We start from the raw sequence: 23,891 nt of genomic DNA on the forward strand, positions 1-23,891 counted from the left end.
AGAGGTGCTGTGATGAACCAGAGGGTGGCAGTTGTGAACCAGAGGGTGGCAGTGGTGAACCAGAGGGTGACAGTGCTGAACCAGAGGGTGGCAGGGGTGACCCAGAGGGTGCTGTGATGAACCAGAGGGTGGCAGTGGTGAACCAGAGGGTGGCAGGGGTGAACCAGAGGCTGGCAGGGGTGAACCAGAGGGTGGCAGTGGGGAACCAGAGGGTGGCATGGGTGAACCAGAGGGTGGCAGTGGTGAACCTGAGAATGGCAGTGGTGAACCAGAGGGTGGCAGGGGTGAACCAGAGGGTGGCAGGGGTGAATCAGAGGGTGGCAGTGGTGAAACAGAGGGTGGCAGTGCTGAACCAGAGGGTGGCAGTGGTGAACCAGAGGGTGGCATGGGTGAACCAGAGGGTGGCAGGGGTGAATCAGAGGGTGGCAGTGGGGAACCAGAGAGTGGCATGGGTGAACCAGAGTGTGGCAGTGGTGAACCAGAGAATGGCAGTAGTAAACCAGAGGGTGGCAGTGCTGAACCAGAGGGCGACAGTGGTTAACCAGAGGGTGGCAGTGGTGAACCAGAGGTGCTGTGATGAATGAGAGGGTGGCAGTCGTGAACCAGAGGGTGGCAGTGGTGAACCAGAGGTTGACAGTGCTGAACCAGAGGGTGCTGTGATGACCCAGAGGGTGGCAGTGGTGAACCAGAGGGTGGCAGGGGTGAACCAGAGGGTGGCAGTGGTGAACCAGAGGGTGGCAGTGCTGAACCTTAGGGTGACAGTGGTTAACAAGAGGGTGGCAGGGTTGAACCAGAGCGTGGCAGTGCTGAACCAGAGGGAGGCAGTGGTGAACCAGAGGGTGGCAGGGGTGAACCAGAGGGTGGCAGGGGTGAACCAGAGGGTGGCAGTGGTGATGAACCAGAGGGTGGCAGTCGTGAACCAGAGGGTGGCAGTGGTGAACTAGAGGGTGACAGTGTTGAACCAGAGGGTGGCAGGGTTGAACCAGAGAGTGGCAGTGCTGAACCAGAGGGTGGCAGTGGTGAACCAGAGGGTGGCAGGGGTGAACCAGAGGGTGGCAGGGGTGAACCAGAGGGTGGCAGTGGTAAACCAGAGGGTGGCAGTGATGAACCAGAGGGTGGCAGTGGTGAACCAGAGGGTGCTGTGCCCATACACAACTGCAGGGGTAACTTCGCCATGCAAGCGGCCCGCGAACACGCAAAAAGCCCAGCGAACACGCAAAAAAACCCCGCGAACACGCAAAAAACCCCGCCAACGCGCAAAAAAACAAAAATCCGCAAATTCGCACGAATTTGCGGATTTTGCGGATTGCGAATTCGTTTTCGCGCCAATTCGCGGAACGCGAATTCGCAAATTTCGCCCATACCTAGTCAACAATGCATTCATATAAATACTAAAGACTCTAACATTTTAAAATGAATTGTTGTATAAAGATTAAAAGATGAGGTATAGGCAGTATGCCTTTCTGAATCAGAATCAGAAATGCTTTTCATTTTCTTTTTCTTAGAGGTATCTGCACTGTTTGCTTCAGGATCTACAATTAACTACGCCTTCAGGGAACCTTATACAGGAACAATGAATGCCAGTGTGCCTCCTTCTTCTATATATGCAGACACAGGCCCACCAAAGGAGAACATATCTTTTAAATTCTTGACAGCACATGCTCCATGCATCTTAATCTCCATAAACTATTTCCAGAATTCCATGGCTGTGATTCTGTCTCAGAATGGTAAGTTACAGGCCTAATGAGTTGATTCTTGATGCTTATAAAAGTATATCTGGGAGTAGGTTAAAGATAAATTTGTGTATACCTGTGTTTGGAAGAATTTTCATTTTTCTGGTCTCTTGCCCCCATCCCTTGATCCCTTTTCAAAACTGTTTCAGCATGTGTAGTCTGAGTAGTCTAGATAAATGTATTTGCTTTTAGCAGCATGTTTTTTTGGAGGGGTGCTTGCTTGCTGCTGAAACCAGGCTTTGGCTGCTTTGCTTGGGGAACAAGTAAAAGTGGATCAAGATAACATGCCCAAGTAGGGGCAATTGTTTCTATTCCCAAAATTATATAAAACTGGCTGTGTAGGATACAACTAAACACTTGATAAACAAGAGTCTTCTTTGTTTAATTGATGTCCGTCTGCTGTGAACAAATTAACCTCAAGGCTATTCCAAAAATTATATAAAACTGGCTGTGTAGGATACAGATAAACACTTGATAAACAAGAGTCTTCTTTGCTTAAGTGATGTCCGTCTGCTGTGAACAAATTAACCTCAAGGCATGAGGCACTTAGTGGCCAATATAAGTGAGAATCATAGATTCAGCTTGTTCAAATTGGTCCCTTGCTCCATATAGGACACTCTGAAGATATGAGTCGTGAGGCATTTTTATAATATAAGGAAACCTACTTCAAGCCTCAGAAATGTCTGGATGAAATACTAGTGAAAAAGCACTGGACGAGGAAGATACTCTCCTAAAAATGCTGTGTCTGGTTACATGGATAAAAAGTATGGTATAAGTAAGTTGGCCGTGGCCACGGAGGCGATCAAGATGGCCACCTCAGCCTGAAGCTCCACCGGTCGGGCTTTGTAAATGTTAAATTTCTGCGATGTAGTGCCATCCTTTCAGCAGCAGACACTTGCCGTCTGCCCCTGACATCCGTTGCAACAGCCTGGGACCCTGCGGGATGCTGACGTCCGCGCACTGGCCTGGCGGTGAACGATCCGGCGCTGGGGGAGAGCTCGGCCTTGCTGCATTTCCCCGAGGTGATCCAGCGACCCTGATGTCGCAGTGAGTGCGGCCTTGGTGGGGGTCCGGCGTCGCCGTACACGCTACCCCTGCTGATCCTTCGGGCTCTCCCCCCCATCCCTCCCGCTGCGGCTCCCTGCTGCGGAGTGTGCTCGGGTCCTCCCTGGCCTGTTGTGCGCTTCCACGCTGGGGCCTGGATTTTGGGCTGCAGCACGAGGTGAGGCGGGTTAGCGCGGAGGCCCCTGCGACCTGACTGCAGGCAGTGGTGGCGCCGGGCCCTACCGGGCACGCTATCTCCCCTTCAACCCCTTGGCCCCCTCACGTGCCAACCGCCTGCCATGAGGGGGGCATTTTTATAATATAAGGAAACCTACTTCAAGCCTCAGAAATGTCTGGATGCAATACTAGTGAAAAAGCACTGGACGAGGAAGATACTCTCCTAAAAATGCTGTGTCTGGTTACATGGATAAAAAGTATGGTATAAGTAAGTTGGCCGTGGCCACGGAGGCGATCAAGATGGCCACCTCAGCCTGAAGCTCCACCGGTCGGGCTTTGTAAATGTTAAATTTCTGCGATGTAGTGCCATCCTTTCAGCAGCAGACACTTGCCATCTGCCCCTGACATCCGTTGCAACAGCCTGGGACCCTGCGGGATGCTGACGTCCGCGCACTGGCCTGGCGGTGAACGATCCGGCACTGGGGGAGAGCTCGGCCTTGCTGCATTTCCCCGAGGTGATCCAGCGACCCTGATGTCGCAGTGAGTGCGGCCTTGGTGGGGGTCCGGCGTCGCCGTACACGCTACCCCTGCTGATCCTTCGGGCTCTCCCCCCATCCCTCCCGCTGCGGCTCCCTGCTGCGGAGTGTGCTCGGGTCCTCCCTGGCCTGTTGTGCGCTTCCACGCTGGGGCCTGGATTTTGGGCTGCGGCACGAGGTGAGGCGGGTTAGCGCGGAGGCCCCTGCGACCTGACTGCAGGCAGTGGTGGCGCCGGGCCCTACCGGGCACGCTATCTCCCCTTCAACCCCTTGGCCCCCTCACGTGCCAACCGCCCGCCATGAGGGGGGTTGCCTGACCTGGGGGCCGCGTATGGACATGTAATAAGTGGCAGCTCAGCCTTCTGGATATATTTTTTTAAGCCGCCTGCCACCCTGATTACCCTCGATCTCCCCCACAAGCCAACACAAGCAAGGGGCTTGCCAATATATGCGGGTGGGCTCTGCCAATTTTTCTACGCATTGGGGTCCAGACCACGGCATGCCTGCCTAGCGACACCAGCACTCAACAGATTGCCTGCCACTGAGTGGGTGGTGATCATTTTATAGCGTCGCCGCTTTCCATTTTCCTCTACGCTCTGCCTGGGCCCTGCCATTGCTCTGACTCCTCCTGTGTTCTGGCCTGCCTACTTTCATTCACCATCATCACCACGACTGTCCCTGTGCCACCATTTGCCGAGTTTCCATCCTGCTGCCCTGCGCCTAGGCAGAGTTCCTTTCCTGCGCGGGGCCTGTTGCATTCCGCAATTTGGTTCCTTCTCGGCTGCGGCCTTGCCAGTCCAACGGCACTTCGCCTCTCTGTATAGGTGATATGGGGAAGAAGGACCCCAACCAACACAAACTGAACTTTGACAAGACTCCCGGCCCCACCTCCGAGGCACCCCCGGGTTCATCTAACGGGCCATGGTCTCCAATGACTCGGAGAGCGCCGCCTCTCTCACGACAGCAATGTTGAACAAAATGAGGGCCGGTTTCAAGTCACTCGATAGCTGATTTGATGACCTTGACAAAAAGCCCACAGAGATGGGGTCTAAGGTGCAGGTGCATGACCGGGGGCTAGACGTAGTTGAGGCAAGAGTTTCGGATATTGAAGAAGGCGCTTCGGCCTCGCTGAAACAGCTGGACAGGGTGGAGAAAATCCTCAAGGACATTGCCATCAAGAATGAGGACTTGGAGGCCCGCAGTCGTCGGAATAATATTCGCATCATTGGAGTCACGGAGACAACCTGCACTGGGCGTATGGACGTATTTGTGGAGAAATTGCTCACTGAGCTGTTCGGCAGAGACACGTTCACTCAGGGCTTTGTGGTGGAGCGAGCCCACAGATCTCTGGGGCCCCGTCCTCGGCCTGGTGTCCCACCACGACCTATCATTGCCAGACTCATGAACTTTCGGGATAGAGATGCTGCTCTCCGTTCGGCCCGAGACATGGGTGATATTCAGTGGCAAGGGAGAAAACTGGCTTTTTTTTCCGGACTTCAACATCATGGTCATGGAGGCAAGGCGCACATTCAATGGTGTCAAGGCTACCTTGAAAAACCTTGGCCTTAGATACGGCACGCTCTATCCTGCAAGGTTGAGGGTTGATGTGGAGGGCAGGTTTTGCATCTTTGATACCCCCATGGAGGCGTAGGAATGCTACCAGGAATATAGGAAAAACAACTCAGGGTCTGTTACCATGCCGGGGGCGGGCTCTCCATCTCAGGGGGGTTCACAAAATAGTGTTGACCTTTTTTCTGAACCTGTAACTGGTTGACTGGTTATTGCAATTATCACTGTGTTCTGCTGTGCTTAATGCCTTTATTTAATTCCTATTTGCTTGATGACATGTTTTTATTGTATGCCTGACCAGAGTGGCGTTGCCGCTCCCTATGGTGAATACCAACAATTTTCTGATTGGTATGGTTTGTTTGCATAGTGCTTACTCTTTTTCTATTGTATTGGTATTGTGTACACTGCACTCGTATTTGACCATGATAATTGGGGTTTGCCTCTTGGGGATTTGCATGAGGCTGGGTGGGGGGTGGGGGGTTTGCTCAGTTACATTGCTTCTTTTCGAATCATTGCTTGTTTTGTTCTTTTATGGCAGTGGATTTGCGTGCATCATTACTCTACTCTAATTTGTTTTTTCCGATGGTTAAGCTAGGGCATCAGCCTGGTCCTTCTGGGCTCTCCCTGATGTCCTGGAACGTTAGAGAACTAAATAACACCAAGAAGCGGAGACAAGTCCTCAACTTTATTCTTAGACACAACATTGATATTGCATTTATACAGGAGACCCATTTGTCCACTTCTGACCCTTCTCACATTGCTAAGAGCTGGGGCTCCCATATATTTGTTTCCAACTACAGTAGGTATTCCAGGGGAGTTGCCATATTCATACATAAACGCGTCCCCTTTGCACTACACAAGATCTTGACAGATGTAGAGGTTCGCTCCTTGATTGTTACTGGTACCCTTTTGGGACATAAGATCAAGTTTGTTGTGGTTTACGACCCCAATGTAGACTCCCCATCCTTCTTTAATGACCTACAGGTGCGGCTCCTCACATTTGACCCTGGACTGTTGAATGTTGGGGGCGATTTTAATCTGTTGTTAGACCCGGCCAGAGACAGCACCTCCTCTGCTCCTGATAATAAGCCCCAATCCCGAAGAATCCTTCTCGACTTATGCACTCACTTCTCCTTGATAGACATTGAAAACAAATTGCATCCACATCTCCCGGACTTTACCCACTACTCAGGGTTTCACAATACATGGACTAGAATATATTACTGGTTAATTTCCCCGGGAATTGGAGGGTGGGTGGGCGGGATGAGCACTCTCCCTCATACACTATCGGACCACTCTCCGATTGTCCTCAAACTCAATATCCCAGACCAGGTGGCTATGAAAGACAATGGCGCTCTCCAGGGAAGGCATTATTTGATCCGGTTTTTAATGAGGAGGTCCGGCAATCTATTGAAGAATATTTTGAACTTAATACTGGGTCGGTGGACACTTGGGCGGGTATCTGGGAGGGGTTCAATGCCTATATTAGGGGTGTTTGCATTGCTAAACATGCGGGAGTGCTAAGAGCTTTACGTTCCACATTGTCCCGTGTTGAAAATGACATTGCCGCTTTGGATCGGGAGTTAGTGGTCACCTCCTCCAGTGTGGGTGAGGCTCGGCGTCTGTCGCTGATGCTCGAGTTTAGAGAGGCGGCGGACCGAGAGTTGCTGTTCCTAAATAAACAATCTGCCGCGCGTCGTTATGGTGAGGGCGAGCGGCCTGGTAGGTTGTTGGCTCAGACCCTCCGCCCCCCTCGGGATTCGTCTTATATCAAGGAAATTATTGGCCCCCACGGCGATTTGCTGCACTCTACTCCGGAAATGTGCGCTTCCTTTCTTTCCTACTATAAAACGCTCTATACGTCCAAGCTCTTGGGGGACCTGCGAGATCAGGGTGACTACCTGGCAGAGATTGCTATGGTCTACCTAGAAAGGCACATGCAAGATTTTTTAGCTGTCCCATTACGCAGGACAGCACAGTAGAGGCTATTGATGCATTGCAAGGCTCTTCTGCTCCCGGCCTTGACGGCTTTTCCGCTGAGTTTTATAAAGCTTACAAAGATGTCTTGGTCCCGAGGCTGTTAGAGGTCTATGCCGAGGCTCTGGAGGTGGATCTCCTTCCTCCTACATTTAGAGAAGCGGTCATTATTATTCTTCCTAAGCCCGGCAAGGACCCTGAACAGTGCAGTTCTTACAGGCCTTTGTCTTTATTGAACCTCGATTATAAAATACTTGCCAAGGTCATTCCGATTCATCTGTCCCTATTGATGGAATTTATCATCTCGCCAGCGCAGTCGGGCTTTGTGCCACACCGGTCTACTTCCTTCAATCTGAGGACCCTGTTTACTGTTTTACACAGGATGGACCCAGCCACTCTTCCTCGACGTGGAAAAGGCATTTGATTCCCTTGAGTGGCCCTTTTTCCTGTCCATCATGAGATGTATGGGTATGCCTGAATGCTTTGTCTCCACAGTGGCTTTACTGTACACTAAATCCACCGCTAGACTGCATCTTCACGGCACCATTTCTGCCCCTTTTTTCTTGTCCCGAGGCACACGGCAGGGCGTCCTCCTGTCCCCACTGCTTTTTCTTTTGGCGATGGATTCCCTGGTTCACATTTCCAAGAGAAACGCTTACATCGTGGACTACAGTTTTGCACTGGCCCCCTTTTAATCTCGCTCTATGCGGATGACACGATTCTATATGTTAGGATGCCCCAACTTAATCTTGAACCCCTTATTTCAGAAATAACTCGCTTCAGTCAATTTTCCAGTCTTAACATCAATTGACACAAATAGGTTATCTTTCCACTCACGCCCTGCACGACTGCCCGGAACTACTCTTTCCCCCTTGAATGGTGTCAAGACTCGGTCAAATACCTTGGTGTCCATATCCACCTTGATACCACCACCATGATTAGACTGAACTATGGCAGGGCGATCAGTTCGCTTGAGTCCCAGATTGTGAGGTGGCTATATCTTCCATTATCTATGGCGGGGAGAGTTGCCATAATTAGTATGGTTGTCCTCCCGCGATTCTTGTATCTTTTTAATATTATTCCCGTCCGCTCACCAAAACATTTTTTTTGCAGCTACGTACTTTGTTATTGTGCCTTGTCTGGGGGGATAAGACTCCTCGGGTTAGTTGCCGGGTTTCGACCCTGCCGTATGCCAGAGGGGGCTTTGGGGTCCCGGATTTTTTGTTATATTTCCTGACGGCACAATGTTGTTATGCACTTGCCTGGTTCCATCCGGACGCCCGCGTCCCATATTTGAAGCCAGGAGCCGATCTGGTGTTCCCTCGACACCTTTCCACTATTTTGCCCACCAGTTTCCCTCTCGACCCCCATGATATTGAAACGGCTTTGACCACGTGCTGGGCATGGAACAGATTGTGTAGACTACTGGGCCTCACCCAGTTGTATTCATCGGCACTGCCCTTGCCTAACCCCTCTCTGTTCCCGATAACGGGGGAGGCACTGGTTAAACTCACGCTGGACAAGTTCCACATTTACACTGTGGGCGACCTCTTCCCTGAGGGTCACGCCTTCTCTGTGTCGGAGGATACCCGATTCTCCGAGCGTTCTTTTATGGACACCTTTGTTTTAACACGTATACAATCCATGCTTCGTGCCACGTTCTCCACCTTCCCAATGGCCCCAGAGCCGACCTCTTCATTGACGCTGATTGTCCAACACACCACGGGGCACATATGGTCTCTAAACTATACAAGCAATGTTGTGAATCCATGCCTGTCTCTGACACCAGGGTGCGTGCTGCGTGAGAGATAGACCTGGGTAAACCCATCACCGATGATCAATAGGAGCAATGCTGTAGGGCAACTAAGGACGTTTCCTTAAACAGCAGGCACAAACTCCTTCATTTTAAGTGTCTTTGCAGGCTGTACCATACACCATCACGCTCACACAGAATCGACCCCAATAGGCCCCACCACTGTTCGAAATGTAGGGCTCCCTTTGCTGATTTTGCTCACCTTTCTTGGGCTTGCCCTAAATTACCAAACTACTGGTCATTGATACATGATACACTGGGTGATATCCTATCCATGCAACTTGTTCCCACCCCTGAGATCGCATTGCTGGGCTATGTCGCAAATTTCCCCCGGTCCGTCAGACGACTTGCTGCTTTGGGCTTTCTGTTGGCCAAGAGGGAAGTCGCTCTGTTTTGGGGTAGAAAAAGATCCCCAACGCTGAAAGCGTGGCTTGGTAGCTTAGCATTCTGTAACATCAACTGTGAGGAATACTCCACTCTGATCCCTAGCCCGTCCAGACCAGTGGACATTTGGGGCCCGTACAGGGCATATATTGCCAGGAAAAGGGCCGAACAACAGTCACAGACAGCGGGTGGTATTGTCCCCGAGGGGATTGGCTGATGTTGAATTTGCTTACATATGCTTATGTTAATGCTTTATTCTTTTTCCATATTGCCATCGATGTTGTGGTGTTGCTTGGGACATCCCCGGCTCTTTGGGTGATCGCAGTCTTATATTATCGCATACCTATGTTTTTTCCATAACTGCTTTGTCATTGACGAGTGCCCGCAAGACGTTCCCCACTTCCATCACTTGCTACTGCTGTTTTCAAATACTTTGATGTGCATACTCTTCTTGCTGCTGATGATTGTATATTTTGCAATGTACTGATCATTGTGTTCCTATATACTGAAACTGGAAACAAAAAAGTAAAAAAAAAAGTATGGTATAAGTGCTTGGTAGAGCCAGAAGCACTGTGTGAAATACCATGGGTTGTAGTTTGTGTAGTGGTTGCGACTCAGATGAAATTTTACATTGTAAAGTGCCATATAAGGGCACTTGAGGCAGGGTTGAAATGGTTGCAAAATGTCTGGCCTTCTGCAATCCCGGAAGCATAGCTATGCCTTCGTTGGAGCTTGCAGATATCTTTTTGGGAGCTGAGTAAAAACAGAATTGTAGTAGTATATTTTGGTAATTACTGTTGCTAATACAAAGGCTAGATTGTTGGACAAGTGCAGTCAGTGTAATATTCTTTCTTACTGCCATAGAAAGAAACACATATTCATTATAGCTGTGGGAATGGATAAGTTCTAATGTTCAATAATATAACCACTTAATGTGCCATCTAGATGTTCACTGGAAGTGGCAGTAATGAGTAAAGCGAATGCAATTTGTAAAAACTAAGCGATTTGGAGAAGGCTCCAGTCAAACTACAGCAGTAGGCATCATCAATGTTACCAATACAGGGGTGTAGTGGCTCTCTAGTCACTACATTACCTTGAGATCCAACATTTTACAACAGAAAGCCTTATCAATCCAAACATAATTTGTAATGCTCTTTCACCTGAGCATCTAAAACATTCACATAGTGGGCTGTCTGACATATATGGCTCCTCCTTCATACAAAAGTTAATTTAACACTTTCCAGGTCAGTTAGACCTGAGAAATGGTGCTTGAACAAGGACTAATCTATAGCCCAGTATCGCTTGATTATGATCATCAAAGTAGCCAACTTCATTAAATCCACATTGAATATATATCCTTGGGTTGCCTCATCTGTAGATTTTGGTGAGCCAAGTATGCCAAATGGGTTGGTTCTGTGATATTCATGGGTGGCATCATCTCTGCTTTGGAGAGAACCACATGAGCCTGAAGCTGTGCCTCCTGTGATTATTCTTGGGCTGTGCTATCCTGACTGCTGTGTACACTGTATAGATTGACGACTGTGGAGTCTGCGATTATCCTTGGGTTGCACCTCACTGTTCATCAGTGGAACCCACTTATTCTAATATTATCCTTCTCAGAAGATGGTCGATTTTCTATGGCATGTTTGATAAGTTTAAGTGAATATGACTTTATGGGTTTGGAAAACAGCATACAGATGCCAAATAAATTAAGCAAGTCAATCAATAAATGTGTCTGCTGTGATTGGTCCTAGTGAAACAACTGAGTACTTGAAAAAGAAAAAAGAGATTTCGTACAGCTACTAATGATCGAAGTAAGTAGGAGAAAAGACGTGAGCACAATAAAAATGTATTAGCTTTAATAACCGAGATATGGTAATCAATTCTAAGTTATTTAAAATTGCGAATTAGGAAAGTATTGCTCTGTTTTATCCAGTTTATTTTGGCTTGCCATTGATGAATACATAATGCCTCATATCAGCATTCTCCTAAATATAAGGTGTCTAATTTATGAAACTATGGAGTAGTGCAGCTAGTCAACTTTCTGCGCCATAGGGAAAGGGTAGCATTGCGCCGTATTTAAGGGAATGCGGTGCATTCCTATCCTTTCCCTTACTCTGGTGCCCATTTGGAAACTTAGTGCTAAGCAGCCTCCCTTTCACCATGGTGACAGGGTGCCTGTGTTGCATGCAGTATTGTTTTTGTGCAGGAAGGTGCACCTTCCTGCACAAAGTCACACCCCTGAGGCATATTTCCCCTTCTATGCATGCTACAGAATGCAGAAAACATAGAAAGAGGACGTCACAAGGAGAAATAAAGGAATTTCTCATCATTAGGCCTCGCCTGGGAAGATGTAATAATTTGGCACGTTTCCAGGTTTACATGGTCTTGTAAATCTGGGAATCTGTAAAAATTCAATGGAGTTGCTTGAGAACTCCCACCGCAATGCCCATGGAACGCCTACCCAGAGCAGAGTAGCACAATGCAGAAATTTGCTTTGCATTGAACTACTGCAGATTTATGAAGCCACTCAGAGGCACACATAGTGGCTTTGCGTGGCTTTATAAATCTGTCTTAGAGCTCTGCATCATGCATGTACCACGTTGCATGGTGCAAACGTGATCCAACCCTCTCATAAATATGCCTCAAAAGGTCTAAAATTGTAATTGGTAATTGGTAATATCTAAGAGACAGTCTGAAACAGCAGGCTGAGCATTCATGAATGGTACAACAGTGTTCACACATTATTACAAGATATCGGTCTCTGTAAGTAAGTCACACTATTCATGCTGAGCAATAGATAATATGGAAACGTATATGTGACCACATAATGTATGTTTTCTCTTTTTAAGGAAGTTTGCAAGTACGTTACAAACTGAATCAAGTAAGAACCACCGTGTTAACAATAGATTCTGCAGACCTTGCCAAAGGGGATGTTCACTTTGTCCAGATAAATAGAGATGGGAAGGAAGTTTCAATTCAGGTAACATACTTGAACACATTTTTCATATTTTAAGTCACATTGCTGCACAGAGGACTGCACAGTTTTAATATCTCTGAATGTAAATAATTGTTAATTTCATCCATATCAAAGAAGGTAATATTCTGGACTGGTCATGAGTCATAACCTAGGTGGTAGTGAAATTGCAAAATGTTCTCTAATTAACTGGTTTTGGTGCAACTCCTAATTCATCCAAAACATATCTTTAATACATGTGTAACAGAACTAAGAGTGATGGTCTCTTACTTCAAATTCAGAAAGGGAGTGTGATGAATTCCAGCAAAAACTTTAGATGGAGGTGGTCTTTCTGTGAAGATTGCATATGGAATTCAACAGTGGAGTGAAGTGGTGTTCAAAGTGAAAATTGTTATAGCTGAGAAATTTAGGGCCTGATTAGGATGGTGGTCCATCCTTTCGGAAATGGGACCACCATGGGCTGTCAGTGGTCCCTCAATTGGTATCACGATCCAATGTGTATCTTTTGTATTGTGGAGTGTGCTGCCCGCTGCAGCACATGCCGCAGTACAAAATATACACTCTGTACATATCCCTGCACTATGTAGCAAGGACCAAGCAGTGCCTGCCACATGGTGCAGGGATATGTAGGGGGGCACCATAGGTTTACCCCGGGGCCCATGTCATAGGGCGAGGGTGGAAGGGAGGTCCGCTAAGGGTCCCCAGTGTCCCTTTCTGCTGCTTTTTCGTGGTCTCCAACCATACGCCTGCCATCAAAATTCATGGGGCAGTGGGACGGCCACTGATGGGCTGATTGTAGCTGTCCCACCGCCATCGTAATGAGGCTCTTAGTTTAGAAGCACAAAACTTAATGAGGATTGAAAGTCGCAAGTGTGCTTCAATAAAAATTGTACATTTCTAAACTTGCACAGAGCGACAATAGTCTTACATGCCTATGACATAATTAATCTTGTATAATTCCTCTGGTATATTGTAGGTTTAATTGTCATGAACGCAAATGGATCTGGAATACCTCTTCAGTCAGCGATGAGTTTAGGTTCACATTAAGTCAACATACATGCACTCTGTCACTCATCCTTGCACTCATACATCCATGTATCTATGCATTAACCCATTCCTTCATTCACCTCTTCAACTATCTGCAATAAAACAGAAACTACATAAACGTTTAGAGGATAAATCAAAAGAATAAAAGTAGGAAAAAAGAAAACATGGCGCCACCTAAGGTTGGCGGTCTTATGCTTGCAATACAAAAAGTAAATTGAACTTAGCAATGAACGGCCATTTTCCAAGTTCATTGTACATCATATATGATTGCTGTAATAATTTAACATAGCTGACCCCAGGACCCTTGAAATTATGCCGCAGCGTTTGCTAAATAACATGGCAAGAAAATGCAAATCTTTTCTTTTTTTATTAGTTTTTGTGGCAGAGGTAAGTTACGTTTACAAATACAATTACAACAATAAATGAATAAAAAAAAGGGAGAAGAGAAAAAGTGAGAAAAAAACCAATTAGTATTGCCTAATAAAACAATAAGGCGCATACAAATTCATTAGAATACTTCAACTGGGGGGAGACCCCTCCCCCCATATCCCATAATCAAATGACTAAAATTTAATACATCAATAGCTTTTTCAGATCCAAGTTTCAATCGGAGACTATAATTTTTTAGCAAAAATCTTTTTTTTCCGTCCCTTAAATTTATAAACAGCCTTTTCCATCCTATATATATTTAACAATTTAGATTGCCAATGACTAAAAGTTGGGGGGTCCTTATCTAACCATCGTGAGGTTATGCAAGATCGAAATACTGCCATAGTTATGAATAAAAAACCTTCTTCAGCTGCTGACAGCACTTCGGATTCAGTTTGAACTCCAAAAATTATAAGTGCAGATGATAAGATCACATTAGTTTTCATCACAATATTTAGAAATTCTTGAACTTTAGATACAAATTGAATCAATTTCGGGCAACCAAAAAACATATGATTTAAATCAGCAGCAAAAAGCCCACAACGACTGCAATTTGTACCTTTTAGTGCTTTCCACTTTGCAAGTTTTGACGGTGTATAATACAAGTCTAAAGCAGACATAAAATGTTGACTTTTAAGAGAGCCATTAACTAAGACCTTATTGCATATCTCAAAAGCCCTAGAAACATCTATTTCCTTAATTCCCAAGCTTTTTTGCCATTTCTCAGCATAAGAGACTAGGTCATCTTGCATCTTATCAAGCAACAGTTGGTAAACAACACCGATTCGATTTTTCTTTCTACAGCTCTCTAACACATTTTTTGTCTGCATTAAGTCAGTATATAATAAATTATTGGTTTCCAGAAAACTACGGATCTGCAAGAATTTAAAAAAATCACCCCTTGTGAGTCCAAATTTTTCGTGTAATTCTGCAAATGAAACAAAAGACCCATTTTGATATAATTGCCCCAGCAAATAAACATGCGAGATTTGCCACCGATACATGACGGGATCCACAAAGATCCCAGAAAGAGGACTATTCCCATAAAGCGGCGTATAATAATTGAACATAGGTAAAAGGTGAAACTTCTTATTTATTTGTTTCCATATCTGAAATACTGAAATCATTGTCTTAAACTTTGTTTTCTGGTAATAGCTCGGTTCAAAAAATTTCACCAAGCATTGCCGCGCCTCCTTCCCCAGCAGCATTTCATATATGGATGGTGTCATAAATGTTTCTAGGTTGAAATCATGAAATAATAGGATCCCCATAAGTTTAAGTGTAACTGCTCAATAATAAAGTCGGAAGCTCGGTACTCCCAGGCCGCCACGTAGTTTCGGCAAAATACACCACTTTAAAGCTCTTCTGGTGCGATGGTAACCCCATATAAACCTAGATACCATTCGATCAGTTTTGTTAAAAAAGGAAGAAGGAAAAAGAAGTGGTATAGTGCGAAAAAAATAAAGAAATTTTGGATAAATCAACATTTTCACCACATTTGTGCGGCCGTAAAGTGACAAATGCAGATTGTTTAGCCTTTCTAATGTCCTATTTGTGGAAATTAACAATGGATCCAAATTTAACCCAACTATGTCCTCCACCTTAGCTGAAGTAGTTACTCCAAGGTATGTGCCTATGGGAGCTAGAGCTATGCCTGTCGGTTGACCGACAGATGAGTGTAAAATTTGAGTTTTAGAGATGTTAAGCTTATATCCTGATAATAGACCAAACTCCTGTGCCATTTCTATAATTTTGGGTATAGCTAAAGCAGCATCTGAAGTCACAATGGCAACATCGTCTGCATAGGCAAAAACCTTGTGATCAACATTATGCACTTTTACTGGTGGAATCCCTGTCTCTTTAATAAGTTTATTCAAATATGGTTCTATGTAGAGTGCAAACAATAAAGGGGAACAGGGACAACCCTGCCTTGTCCCCCTAGTGATCGAAAAAGAATCAGAAGTTTCTGTACCTATACGAATCGCTCCTTTAGGACTAAAATAGAGCGCCAGTATGGCCGTAATAAACTCTAGCGGAAGACCCTTCCAGGCCAAAACAGACCACAGGAATCTCCAGTCAACCCTGTCAAAAGCTTTTTCAGCATCCAGCAGGATAACCCCGACCGGAGATTCCGTGGCCTGTGCCCAGTCTAACAATGTGATGACACGCCTTATATGATCTGTCGTGTCTCTATTCTTGATAAAGCCATGCTGAATTTTAGATACTAAATCAGGCATCATATTATTTAATCTGTTGGCCAAAATTTTTGAAAAAATCTTACTGTCTGATGTGATGAGGGATATTGGTCGGTATGAACCTAGTTCTTTGGGATCCTTACCTTTCTTACTAAAAACTACGATTGTAGCCGAGGACCATGAACTAGGTGGGTTCCCTTGAAGAAATATCTTTAGTAGCTCTGGTTTAAGCATATTCCTATAGGTACGATAAAATTCAAGAGGGATTTGGTCTGGCCCCATTGCTTTCCCAGCGTCAAGACTAAGAATTGCATTCTCGATCTCCTCCCATATAATAGGAGCTGATAAAAGAGTTTTGTCGTCTTCGAGCAGCGGTGTATTTTTGATATGCCTCAAATAGTCCATTGGATCACTATCTTTATTAATTTCGTTATTAGTATCGTTATATAATAGCTTATAAAAACAACTAAATGCCTTCAGTATCCCTGCTTTAGTCTCCTGAAATATTCCATCTAAATCTCTAATTCCCAGTATTTCATTTAGCGTTGCTTTCTGTCTGAGCCGTTGAGCTAAGATGCTCCCTGTCTGCTCACTATATTCATAACACTAAGCTCTATGTTGTTTATATTTAACCGCTACCTGGTCTGCTACATATGAATACAGAATGGACCGTTCAATAATTAGAAGTCGCTGGGCCTCGTCCGAGCCTTGCCTGTCTCTAAGGGCAGAGGCGAGGTTAACTTTAGCCTCCCGAACTTTATCTAGTCTATCTTTAAAGTCGGCTTGACTCTTCTTACGTTTGAAATTGGAATAACTGATTGTTTCCCCCTGAATAATAGACTTAAAAGTATCCCAGACAACTTGTATTGAGGCTGTGCCATTGTTCCGCTCAAAAAAATTCCTAATTATTCCAGCCATAAATTGAAGATATTCTTCATCAAGTACTAGATTTCTCTGAAATGACCACTGTATATTAGGTCTCCCATATTTAAAAGGTAAAGATAATTCCATTATGACTGGATTATGGTCGAAGATCAATTGTGGTAACACCTCAATCTTCACGTTCTCCATAAACGAAGAAGAAACAAAAAAATAATCTAAGCGAACAAACTTTCGATGGGGGATCGAAAAAAAAGTATAGCCTGGGTCATTAGCTTGGAGTTTATGCCATACATCCACTAGCCCGTTTCCTAGTACTAGTTCTCTTAGAGCTCTATAAGACCTCATTTTACAACCAAGATATTTCCTCTCAGACCTAATATTCCAATTTGCTTCGATATGAATATTCAAATCCCCACATAGGATTATAGGCTGAGGCCAAGTTGAAATTTCTGCATTAACAATATTAAGAACTTCATTGTCGTCCAAATTGGGACCATAAATACAACAAACAGTAAATTTATGCCCTTCCACAACTAATTCGACAAGGCCCCATCTTCCCCATTTATCCGCTAGAGATCTAAGGCATCCCCCCACCCCTTTCTTCATACAGATTGCAATACCTCTTTTAACACCCATTTGTTTAGAAGTGACTAATAGTTCAAGCCCAAGATTTTTTAAAAGGGCTCGTTTATCCCAGGGAACGTGGGTTTCTTGTATACACAAGAGATCGACACCTAAAAATTGTATTATTCTGCGAAGAATCCCTACCTTTTTCGGGTCATTAAGGCCATTAATATTCAAGGTACAAAATTTTATTTTCTTATCCATCCTGTAGCAATAACCAAAAAGGACCAAAGAAATCAACCAAACGTAATATGTGTCTTAATGTCCGCACACTAGTAACTACCTCTCCCTTACACCCCCGCCACCAACCCCATCTCCAACCCGACCACCCCCCTCCCAACCAGAACCCCCCCCCACCCTCCCCAACATATGAGGCTCAGGAACTACCAGTTCCTGGTACAGATGGAGTGCCGCGTCCCCTGCCCTAGAGACCCCTCCGGAGGTAGAAAGAGAACAGTTCATACATATGAAATCTCTGTGAAAACATAAAAGAGGAAAAATACGCACTAATCTTCTTAGAATATTCTAATACAATGACATAGCCAACTCAAAAATATACATTATGTCATAGAGCATCATAGAGTGTCCAAATATTCCTTGGCTTTGATTTCTGAAAAGAAAAATTTCGTCTGACCGTTAAATATAGTCTTCAATTTAGCCGGATTTTGCAAGAACACTGTGGCTCCCTTCTTCTGGAAGTCTGGGATAAGTTGACGTAGTTGCCATCGTTGAGACACGGTAGCCTGACAATAATCAGGCCTGACGAAAAACTGACAGTTCATACCTTCAGCTTTTTTATCCGGTCTTGCTAATGAAAAAATTGCTTCCCTGGCAAGAAAGTTATTAAAGGAAACCAAAATGGCCCTAGGGTATTCCTCTTGACCTTGTCGTGGCTTTCTAATTACAAAAGGAAATCTATGTGCCCGTTGCACTTCCTTTGACCAGTCCCACGTCGTCAGTTCAGGGAAGGCATTCTTTAGTAGCCCAATAATGAAACCCCTGACATCAGCCCCTTCTTTTTTCTCGGGTACACCCAAGAACCGCAGATTGTTTCTACGAGCCTGATTCTCCAAGCTTGCCAGTTTATCAGAAATATCATCTCTGTGGGCCTTAATGTTAGCGACTTCTTGCTTTTGCACCACAGTCTCATCCTCGAGAGCAGATATCCTCGCCTCTGCCTCAGTGACTCTATCAGCTGACTCTGTGCACAATTTGATGGCTCTACGAACTGCATTTTTCACCTTTGAGCACGTCGCCTGAGTACGCTGGTTTTCTGCTTTGCTTTCGGCCCTATGACTCATCATAGTGTTATAAATTGTTATCAGAGTAATTTCCTTAGAATTGTCATTGGGGGGTTCAGCCTCGACTATAACATTAGCAGCCTGATCATTGCCCTCGATGGTATTAGATGTACTAGTTATTTCCTGAGGATTTACTTTGGAAAACGCACCTTCAGCCACCTCGAGTAGATTAAATTCACTCTCCTTACTCACAGCCTGTTGAGAGCCCCTCTTCTTTCGTCTCCTAACCGTGGAAGCAGAAATAATTGGGGTACCTAGGCTGCCACTAAGCTCCCCCTCTACCGAGCTACTCTTGTTACTGTAGTCACCCCAATCTTTACTAATATTCTTATTCTCATCTGTAGAAAAATCAGATAGAGAGTAAAAAATTTCCGGCAATTCCTGGGGGGGTAACGCTTCTACTATCGAAATTGTTTCAGTCACTAATGAAGGGCTTAACTCTTTACCAGTCTCCTGTATTTCCTGTATTTCCTGTATATTTCTCAGAGTACCCAAGACTCCATCTCCCATAGTGCAGCAGTTCGCAATATCTAGAGCCTGGTTTGTCAGTAACTCAGTTTCTTTAGACTGAGAGCTCTCCTCGTTTTTTCTCTTTACTAGTTGTTTCTCAAAAAACTCAGGAAGTGTCAAAGAAAGGATGCCTTTCACACCTGCGCCCGCCGGCTTTTCAACAGGTTTCTGAGGTTGTGCACACCCCTTCTGTGTATTTCTCCCCACTCTGGATACAGTTTTACCGGGAGTCTTGCTGGGAATAGACATTTCTTTCACCACGCTAACGCCACTGCCACCACCACCACCACCGTTACCGTTACCTCTTACGGTGTTTCCAGCATCTTCATTCGGTTTGTGGCTGCGAGTTCCAGCCGGAGCTTGAGGCTGCATCTTCTTTTTGCGGAACCCCCCGCGTCCGGGATAAACACTGCTCTGAGCCCAGAGCAGGTATGCTGTTACACGCCAGAGCGGGGCACGCCACTGGATACGGAAGAGGTCAGCCAGCATTCGGAGCAGCTGAGGTGGCCGAGTCGCGAGCAGGGGAAACCTCCACAGAAAACCTCTCACAGAGCCGCTGGACACGCCGCCTCTAATGAAGATAGATACAACTCCACAGCCACACAGGTTGCAGAAAAGTCACCAGAGCCGGTCCGGAGTCGTTCACATCAAGCCAGCGCCCCTTCAAAAGAAACGCCGGTAAGAGATTTTCTCCAGCATGCAGCGCTATCGGTCAGTCAGAGCCCAAAAATCTCCTCCTTCCACTCCAGGGTACTCGGAGCAAGGGATAAGGCTGCTCACACAGCCTGCACCACGTCCGCCATCTTGCCTCAAGAAAATGCAAATCTTATGGAATAATGTGGCATATGTTGTGAAACTATTAGTTCATTATTTTGTCATTTGTACACCTTAACACTGTCTGGACAAAGGGGGTCACCTTATTAGTACTAGTTTAATACCCAACTAAAGCAATATACAGCTGAAATGTGAACAGACAACCTTTGCAAAGTGACTTACGCTGCACAGCAAAATGAATCACCATATTGTTATTACTTTACTCTATTCTTTATTTGGTTCGAAAATACAAACCATAAAAGGACATACACATAAAAGCATTTCAAAATTTTGTTAAAAAGCAGTGAAATATTACCAATGAAAAATGTATCTCCATGCTACAATCATATTTTTTGTAACTTATGATTCATTTAAGCTAGAAATATTTATTTAAGTCTGCATATTATGCAGCATTTTTAGAAATATGTGGTATATGTGGCATATCCATAATTATGCGAAAATGACGCGGCCGCAGAATCAGCCAGTGACCCTGGCCCGCCCATTTAGAAGCAATGTATTGGCCATCCTGGATAAGCCATTACCCAAAGCATTATGCTGTCAAGCACTGAAGCAGAATGTGAATGATACTTGAACGGACAAAGGAGAGCACACCCAAAATTCCTCTATGTAGCCAACAACAATTGTATTGCTTACTTTGATAGACTGTTAGATTCCATGTATCAAAATTCCTGCTACAAGCATTAACACAGTGTACTATCAATGTACACCTAAATGCCTATAGGCTTGAACATACAGCTTTCTCAATAAATAATACTGACCTACTGACTTTGTTGTAGTTTTTCCTATTAAACCTGTCACACCTATGGCATATGATATAACTTTGCCTAATCAGTCAGAGCTACACCCTTTATGATTGGCTACATCACATAAACAACTCAGGCCTATTATATTCAGCAGACGCTTTTCTACAAGGTATTGCAAAACAATATACAGCCCGTTCGAGGAGAGCCTAACAAGGATTCTGAACAATTTATCAGAGAGGTAACCAACACCTGACCCATTGTCTGTAATAGGAATCTATGAGACTCTGTATACCGGAATACCTGTCTACAGGTATGAGCACAGTGTATGAAGAATCCATCCTTAAAGATCTGTAAGTTAACCACATTCTGCTCACAATAAATAAGTCAGGCATACTGCTTTTTGTCATTATTGCTCACAATAAATAAATCAGATCAATGGCATGTAGCATAACGTTACCCACTAAACTAATTAGGCCCATAGGCTTTGTCATCAACGTGTTGCTATGAAACAACTCAAGCCCATTGTATTAAGCCTAACCTTTGCCACAAAACAGTCATCAGTCCATCAGTATACAGTTAAAGATTTAAAAATATGCACAAAATTCCATCTGGAAAAACAATATGTAACGCTTCTTAAAATGACAGAACGAGGATTTTCAAACAACAAATCTACTCTGAATGTTTCTTATGGAAGTAACCAACACCTAAACCCTAACTCACTAAGGTGATTTCCTTTGACAAAATACCCTTCTCTACAAGCTTTAACATTGTGTAATGACAATTCACCCTTAAAGACCTATTGTCTTTATCAGATGCATTTTACAATATGTATGTCAGGTCGAATGTCTTTCTGGTAAATTTTCTTAATAGATAGATCAAGCCTATACCCTTGATCGTCGGCTTGTAACCCTAACTGAGCACAGCTGTAATGGGTAAAAGCTTTTTCAGAAGGTAACACTTGCAATACAGGCACTTGTTTCCAGCAGAGATACCCTATTTATGCCCTGCCAATATCTACAAAGCCCCTTTCTTAAAGCTCCTTTTATTTTGATCACATATGGTCTGGTCATATTTGTGCTTTCAAGCCAGACTTTTAAAAAAAATCAGATGTAGGCCAAAAGGTCATATCCTTTTTGTACACATGGCTGGAGGTCAAAGGTCCTTCAAGGGTGGGAGGGCAGTAACATAGATGCCTGAACCAGTATCTCACTCCTTTAGTAACATAACAATGCCACAGAAGGATTGTCACAGTTGGATGTCAGTCACATCTATAAATGTAGGAGAGACCTAATACCATGTTCCTTGGTAATTATTGCAGGGTAGCAACGAAGCATAAATACCACTCTGTCTCACATCTTATTGAAAAGCAACAGAGTAAAGTACTGTTGTAACAAATAAAAAGTTTAAGAAAGACAAAGGTCCAAAAAAGACCAACTCTTGGAATCCTTCCCAGTGTTACCCTTCTATCTCAAAAACGCCCACTGTCTCTGAACAAGTTATTTTGTTACACAGTACGAAAGAAAGTGAAGACATGCATGCAAAAAAACCTCATCATCTAATCTTATTTAAAAATTCTTGAACACTTTATTACAAGTTCATACAATCATGAGTAATACACATAAATAAAAAATTAATAAAACCGTATGTTTAAAACAATTTACTAATCTTTTTGGTTTAAGAAAAAGATTAATCCTTATACACAAATAGAATCATACATCATCAAATTATTCAAATGTACAAGAAATCACACTATTCATGGATGTCCAGTTTATCAAAAGTTGTCGACGCAGCGTTTCGGTGTATTATGATATCACCTTCATCAGGACAAAACAGTTCTGCAGGACGTGATTCAACCTCTCTTTTGGATTAGAGGTGATTTCTTCGATATATCTCAATGGATAAAGAGCTCTGATGTTGCTCGATTAGGTATCACATTCATTTCTGTCAGATTTAAAGACCCAATGGTGAGGATGTTGCTGGAGGGGTGCCACCGCTCTTTATTTTGGGGCGTGACTTGCCTTTAGCGAAGGGTTCAATGACCCTTGATGCAGCGTGGCTAGGTTCTTTTAATTCTTAATCAGCGCTGGTTTATCGTCTTATTCAATTCAGACCTTTTCTTTTAGTGTCGGACTCCCTGCGCCCCTCACAGCTCCTCGCCTTCAATTCCACCAAATGTCAGTGGGCGTTTTTGAGATAGAAGGGTAACACTGGGAAGGATTCCAAAAGTTGGTCTTTTTTGGACCTTTGTCTTTCTTAAACTATTTACTCCTGGTCCCTGATTGAATCCTTAAGGAGTACTCCCTTTCTTTTATTACGTAACAAATAAAAAACACAGGTTTACCATTATGAACAGTACAGAAAATATGCTTTGAGACATTTCCCCAATGTAAATTTGTGTTGTAGAATGTAACAAACATGAAAGTGGAAAACGAGTAAATATGAAAATATTATTCCTTGTTCGACCTGCTTCAAGAGACATAGGAAGTTGGCATAAATCAATGTCTGTATCTCTTTGTAGAATGTGTGTCAAACACAAAGGGTGGTTTCATGGGAACACGCATGAACCACCTATGAGATGCAAGCTAGACGAAAGGCAGTGCATTGCACATCTTTGCATTACTTTTGGTTACAATCCCACACACATCACAATTTGCATTGAAATGTAACTACCACCACTACACTTTGCATCAGCTTTGCATTTAAAAAGTAATCCAAACCCGACGCAGTTTCTAAATCTGTCCATGTGTATTTTAGTGTTTGTAATACGTGTAATTCCGATTCTTAAAAAGTAAATGCGCAAACAAATGATAATTGCTGAAATGTTTAAAAAGATAGCCTTTTGAATGTTTTCTTCGATTTTAAAGTAAATTATCAATACCTTGAAACAATTCGTTTTTAGAAGCACGTGTAGATTAAACATGTAAAGTATTTCGATTTTAAAACACATATGTATTTCTTTCAATGTCTTTTAGGTTGATCAATATGCCAAAGCAAGACATACCTTTTCTCCACATATTGAATTTAAGGCAGTCACATCACTCACCTTAGGTAAAGTCTTAGGTAAGTTCATGAACATCTTGTAACATACTTTATTTATAACAAGGTAACCCAAACAG

The 23,891-nt window shown here is 44.1% G+C and overlaps 1 protein-coding gene across 1 annotated transcript in view; it reads left to right on the forward strand.

Annotated features, from left to right (window-relative positions):
• Positions 1 to 23,891, forward strand: part of LOC144824267 (contactin-associated protein-like 5) — a 1,441,011-nt gene that overhangs the window by 1,358,885 nt on the left and 58,235 nt on the right. The window contains exons 20-22 of the mRNA XM_078683402.1: positions 1,506 to 1,727; positions 12,086 to 12,216; positions 23,748 to 23,835. Of these exons, the coding sequence (XP_078539528.1) occupies positions 1,506 to 1,727; positions 12,086 to 12,216; positions 23,748 to 23,835 (441 nt within the window). The remainder of the gene's footprint in view (positions 1 to 1,505; positions 1,728 to 12,085; positions 12,217 to 23,747; positions 23,836 to 23,891) is intronic.

The sequence above is a fragment of the Lissotriton helveticus genome, chromosome 3_1 (genome assembly GCF_964261635.1).
Source record: "Lissotriton helveticus chromosome 3_1, aLisHel1.1, whole genome shotgun sequence".
Taxonomy (NCBI): Eukaryota; Metazoa; Chordata; class Amphibia; order Caudata; family Salamandridae; genus Lissotriton; species Lissotriton helveticus.